Here is a 6,275-nt window from a genome sequence, read left to right on the forward strand (position 1 = left end):
ATGAGAGAGAAACATCCATCAGCTGCCTCCTGCACACCCCCTACTGGGGATGTGCCCGCAACCAAGGTACATGCCCTTGACCGGAATCGAACCTGGGACTCTTCAGTCCACAAGCCGACGCTCTAGCCACTGAGCCAAACTGGTCAGGGCAATCATCTATTTTATTTAACCCAATATGTGCCAAAATGCTATTATCTCAACATGTAATCCATCTAAAAATTCATGATATCTTTTACATTCTTCTTGTCTTATCCAGTCTATAAAACCTGGTTTGTATTTTCCATTGAGGGTACATCTCAATTCAGATTTGCCATATTTCCATGTGGAATAGCCAAGTGTGGCTTCTGTGTTGGACAGAACAACCCTAAGGACAATTTGGTTATATACACAAAGGTGTGTCCTGGGTTTACAGTAGGATGTTTCCTAGTGGGAGATGTCGTCCACAGAGTTGGAGAGGCACCTCACAACCCACACGCAGGATGCGAGAACCTCTCCAAGTAGCTAAAGAAGCCAGACACAGAAGAGTAGCTGCTGAGTGATCCCCTAGGTCAGTGGTCGGCAAACTGTGGCTCGCTAGCCACATGCGGCTCTTTGGCCCCTTGAGTGTGGCTCTTCCTCAAAATACCACGTGCGGGCGCGCACGTACAGTGCGATTGAAACTTCGTGGCCCATGTGCAGAAGTCGGTATTTTGTGGAAGAGCCACACTCAAGGGGTCAAAGAGCCACATGTGGCTCGCCAGTCCCAGTTTGCCGACCACTGCCCTTGGTCAAGGGCGGAAAGAACTGCCTCTGCTGTTATAAGCTAGGAGAGTGGCAGTCCCTGGGGGACGGGGTTAATAGTTGCTGAGACGGGGCATGAGTGAGCTTGGGGGGAGCTGTGTGTTTTGTGATCTGGTGTTTCGTACACAGGTTGTTTCATTTGTAAAAACTTGAACTGCCCATCTTATATAATAAAAGGCTAATATGCAAATAGACCAAATGGCGGAACAACCAACCAGTCCAACCAGTCACTATGACATGCGCTGACCACCAGGGGGCGTGTGCAGAACATGGTGGGTGTTGGCTGAGGTGGGATGGGGAAGCAGGTGAGAGGGGGCACTAGACCAAGGTGGGCACTGGTCGCAGTCATGGGGGCGAGCCTCTGGAGGTTACTGAAAATTCTTTGCTCCCGCGCACCGTGGTCCCGCCCGGCGCTCGCACCTGCTGCCAGCGCTGGCCCTGCTCACACCCGCTGCCGGCACAAGAGCCGCCGTTTGCACCCACTGCTAGTGCCTGGTGCCAGTCCCGATCACTCAGCACCATCAGCGGCACCTGTCGGTCCTGATCACCCCTGAGGACCTTCCACCTCCCCCCTGCTCCTGAGGGGTGATCGGGGCAGCAGCCGCCACTCGCACCCGCTGCTGGCACCAGTCCCAATTGCTCCACACCATCAGCAGGTTCGAGTGGGGCCAGTACCAACAGCACGTGGGAGCAGCAGCAGCGGAGCGGGGGCTGCCAGCAGACGGGACTGGGGCCGTGGTGGGAGGGGCCAGACGGGGGCACGGAGGATGGGCCGAGACCTGCCCCTGTGCCTACCACAGCCTCGTGGCCCACAGTTCCTTTCAAGGTGCACGGATTCGTGCACTGGGCCCTTAGTCAACACATAAATGGATAAACACAGTGTGGTCTGTCCATCCTGTGGAATATTACTCAGCTATGAAAAAGAATGAAACAGTGCCCTGGCCAGGTGGCTCAGTTGGTTGGAGCATCGTCCCGTACACAAAAACGTAGTGGATTCTATTCCCTGTCAGAGAACATACCTAAGTTTCTGGTTCAATCCCTGTTTGGGGCACGTGGGGGAGGCAACCAATTGATGTTTCTCTCTTGCAAAGATATTTCTCTTCCTCCCTTTCTCTCTCTCTAAAATCAATAAAAACATATCCTTGGGTGAGGATTTTTTTTTACAAGAATGAAGTGGTGACATATACTACAACATGGATGGACTTTGCAAACATTAAGCTGAGTGGGAGAAGCCAAATTCAAAAAGACAAATATTCATGAATCTATTTACATGAAATACCCAGAGTGGTAAATCCATAGAGACAGAAGGTAGGTTGGTGGTTACTGGAGGCTGGCAGAGGGAACGGGAAGTGGCTGCTTTAGTGAACAGAGTTTCTTTTGGGGAGGCGATGAAAACGTTTTGGTGCTCGATAGAGGTGGTGGTTGCACAACACTACTAATGCACTAAATGCTACTGAATTGTTCACTTTAAATGGTTACTGCTTGCCCAGCTGATATGGCTCAGTGGTTGCCCATCGACCTATAAACCAAAAGGTCATGGTTTGATTCCTGATCAGGGCACATGCTCAGGTGGTGGGCTCGATCCCCAGTGTGGGGCCTGCGTGAGGCAGCCGATCAATGATTCTCTCTCACCATTGATGTTTCTATTTTTCTCTCCCTTGATCTCTGAAATCAATAAAAATATTTTTAAAGAACAATAAAATAAAAAAATAAATGGTTACTGATTAATTCTTTTATTATATGAATTTTGCCTCCATAAGAAAAGGGGTAAGCATTGAGGTGAACACTTAGGATAGTATGCACTTTTTTATATTTATGTTATACTTAGAAAACTGTTTACTTTCTAAAAAGATTTATGAGTTTGAGAAACACTGCCTAAAATATCCACCATTATTGCTGTCATCTGGTTACTCCCAGGGCAGAGTGGCCTGGGCAAGTCCACGATGGTGAACACACTGTTCAAGTCCAAAATATGGAAGTCCACCCCATCGGGCCTGGTGCTGGGGTCCACGCCCCAGACGCTGCAGCTGCACTCGATGACCCATGGTGAGTGAGGCCCCACCCTCACCCCTACCCCCACCTTGTCCCACCCAGTCCAATCCCTTCCTCCCTCCACTCTCCTCCACAGTCATCGAGGAGAAAGGCGTGAAGCTCAAGCTGACCGTGACCGACACGCCTGGCTTTGGGGACCAAATCAACAATGACAAGTGGTGGGTCCTCTGGAGTGGGCGGAGCCCTGGTTGCCCCGCCCCTGCCCCTGCCCCTGGAACATTCCATCCCTGGAACAACCTGACTGTGGTATCTTGGAGCCTCAGTTTATTCGTTTGTATAAAGAGTGCACACAACTCTCCCTCCAAGATTGAAGGGAGTCAGCGGGGAAAGGTTTTAGCCGCTGCCTGGCACACAGTAAGCACCCAGGAAAGGTATAAGCAGGGGGTAGAAGCCCACACTCGGGACCCCTGGGTTAGACCACTTTCCAGCTGCACAACCTGGAACTAGTCACGGAAGCTCTCTGAGCCCCGGTTTCCTTTGTGACTTGGGAATGATGACACCCACCTTGCAGAGCTGTTCAAGGCTCTAAATGAGACAGACACGCAAAATCAGGACTGGCTGCACAATCTGTGGGACCCAGTGCGATGAAAATGTGGGCTCCCTTGTTCAAAAATGATCAAGAATTGTAAGAACAACCGCAGAACAGTCCACCAAGCCTGGGCCCTTCTCAGTACAGATCCCTGGGCTCCATGCACTCCACTGAAGCCGGCCCAGCACCACATGCTTTGTTGAGCATTTGCTACGTGCAAGCTGTGTTCTAGAGCAATAAACAAAACAGGTGAATATCCTTGCTTACATGGAATTTACCTTGTCACAGGGGTGAGGGACAGACAATGAACAAAATAATCAGTTAATCCGAGAGAGAGCCTGAACTCTATCATCCAAAGAGGACATTTCTGAGAGCGACACAGCTACAGAGCTGTAGGGGGTTGCAATTTTAAGCAGAGTGCTCAAGAAAGATCTCTCAGAAAGGTGACATTTGGACACAGAATCCAGGAGATGAGAGGATGAGCGACGTGGACATGGGGGAAGGAGTGTCTGAGGCTGAGGGTGGCATGTGCAAAGGCCCTGAGGTAGGCAGGCTGGTGTGGCTGGCAGGGCAGGAGGAATAGGGAGAGGAGGAGGAGAGGGCAGGCAGGAAGCAGTGGTCGGCAAACTCATTAGTCAACAGAGCCAAATATCAACAGTACAACGATTGAAATTTCTTTTGAGAGCCAAATTTTTTAAACTTAAACTATATAGGTAGGTACATTGTTATTAACTTAATTAGGGTACTCCTAAGGCTTAGGAAGAGCCACACTCAAGGGGCCAAAGAGCCGCATGTGGCACGCGAGCCGCAGTTTGCCGACCACTATACTATAGGGCCCTGTAGGGCAATATAAGGACTGGCTTTTGTTCAGTCCCTAGAGGCTGAGCAGGAAAGGGACACGATCTAACTCCTGCTTTTGGAAGGATCTTCTTGGCTGCCATTGACAACAGCCCACAGAGAGAAGGGGCCCAGGGAGAGGAGTCAGGCAATCCCTCTGCAGTCAGGCAAAAGTCCACCGTGGTTTGAACCAGGCCAGCGGCAATTTCTCTTGTTTAACGCTCACTCTCCCCTCTCCAAAGTAGGTATTCTTATTGTCCCCATTTTATAGACAGAAAAGATGAGGCCTCAGCTCAAGAATGGCAGAGGGACTCTCTGATGATGCAGGGAGTAAAGATGAGGAGTATACTCAGGTGCCCAAGCACCTCAAGTTGTGCGAGATCAAAGGTCCTGTGTCCTCGGCAAATGGGTTAATTGGTCATCTGCAGGGGCGACTACCCAAAGGACCCAGGGAGACAGGTGGGGCTCCCGGGCACAGCCCTGAGGTCGGGTCCATCCCCCACCCCAGCTGGGACCCCATCCTGGGCTACATCAATGGACAGTATGAGCAGTACCTGCAGGAGGAGATCCTCATCACCCGCCAGCGCCACATCCCCGACACCCGGGTGCACTGCTGTGTGTACTTCGTGCCGCCCACTGGGCACTGGTGAGGTGGCTGGGCCGACCAGGGCAGAGAGGAGGAGCGGGGAGAGGAGAAGGAGGGGTTTCTGGCATGGGCTGTGGGCTGGCATCCCCTCACTCACACACTTGCTGCTGCCACTACCACCACCATCACTGTCCTGCCTGAGCAGCCTGCGGCCCCTGGACATTGAGTTTCTACAGCGGCTGTGCCGGACTGTGAACGTGGTGCCCGTGATTGCTCGGGCGGACAGCCTGACCATAGAGGAGCGAGAGAACTTCAGGCGCACGGTGATCTGGGTGCCTGAGGCGAGGATGGGGTTGGTGGTGGTGGGGAGGGGCAAAGTGCATAGGTTGACCTGAGGTTCCCGGACCCCCAGATCCAGCACAACCTGAGGACTCACAGCATCGATGTGTACCCACAGCAGTGCTTCGATGAGGACGTCAATGACAAGATCCTCAACTGCAAGATCCGGGTAGGAGGCCGTGGGGGCAGGGAGGCTAGCGGGACAAAGGCAGAGTGATTTTCTTCCCTCTCATTCTTTCCATCTGAAGATTATACTGGGAGAAATGTCATCTGTTTCTAGCAGATGTGAATCTCTAAGGTGAGCGAGAAATAAGTCATAGCAACAACCCACAGAATAAGAGAAAATGTTTACAAATGCCATGTCTGATAAGGGACTTGTATCCTGATTATAAAAAGATCTCTTACAAATCAACAATAAAAGACAGCCCAATTTAAGAATGGGCAAAGGCTCTTGAGTAGGCATTTCCCCAAATACTTTATAGGAGTGGCCAATGAGCATATGAAAAGATGGTAAACAGTTGGACAATTCTTCAAAAGGCTAAACGCTGCCCTGGCTGGTGTGGCACTACACCATGCACCGAGAGGTTGCTGGCTTCATACCCAGTCAGGGCACATGCACAGGTTGTGGGCTTGACTCCCAGTAGGGGGCATGCAGGAGGCAGCTGACCGATGTTTCTCTCTCTCTCTCCCTCTCTCTAAAATCTCTCTCTAAAATTAATAAAAAGACTAAAAAAAAAAAAAAGGTTAAACACTGCTCAGCCAACTTGGCTCAGTGGTTGAGCGTTGACCCATGAGCCAAGAGATCACTGTTCGATTCCTGGTCAGAGCACATGCCCAGGTTGTGGGCTCGATCCCCAGTGAGAGTTGTGCAGGAAGCAGCTGATCAATGATTCTCTCTCATCATTGATGTTTCTATCTCTCTCTCCTTCCTCTCTGAAATAAATAAAAATATTTTTAGAGAGAAACCAAGATGGCGGCATAGGTAAACACCGGAGATTGCTGCCTCACACAACCACATCAAAAATACAACTAAAAGACGGAACGGACATCATCCAGAACCACAGGAAGGCTGGCTGAGTGGAAATTCTACAACTAGAAGGAAAGAGAAAAGCATACCGAGACTCAGAGGAGGCGCAGTGCGGAAGTAAAATA

The 6,275-nt window shown here is 50.8% G+C and overlaps 1 protein-coding gene across 6 annotated transcripts in view; it reads left to right on the top strand.

The window, feature by feature from the left end:
* Window positions 1–6,275, top strand: part of SEPT12 (septin 12) — an 18,073-nt gene that overhangs the window by 4,528 nt on the left and 7,270 nt on the right. For 3 of the 6 annotated variants that reach the window (XM_014545104.1, XM_005872933.2, XM_005872931.2), the window contains exons 2-5: window positions 2,698–2,826; window positions 2,909–2,990; window positions 4,627–5,107; window positions 5,197–5,292. In XM_014545104.1, coding sequence (XP_014400590.1) covers window positions 2,724–2,826; window positions 2,909–2,990; window positions 4,627–5,107; window positions 5,197–5,292 — 762 coding nt within the window. In that variant the 5' untranslated portion in view covers window positions 2,698–2,723. Of the gene's footprint in view, window positions 1–1,936; window positions 2,089–2,697; window positions 2,827–2,908; window positions 2,991–4,626; window positions 5,108–5,196; window positions 5,293–6,275 lie in introns of those variants that run through there. The other 3 variants (XM_005872934.2, XM_014545105.1, XM_005872932.2) reach the window with 3 other exon arrangements.

This window comes from Myotis brandtii, unplaced genomic scaffold, assembly GCF_000412655.1.
Source record: "Myotis brandtii unplaced genomic scaffold, ASM41265v1 scaffold397, whole genome shotgun sequence".
NCBI lineage: Eukaryota > Metazoa > Chordata > Mammalia > Chiroptera > Vespertilionidae > Myotis > Myotis brandtii.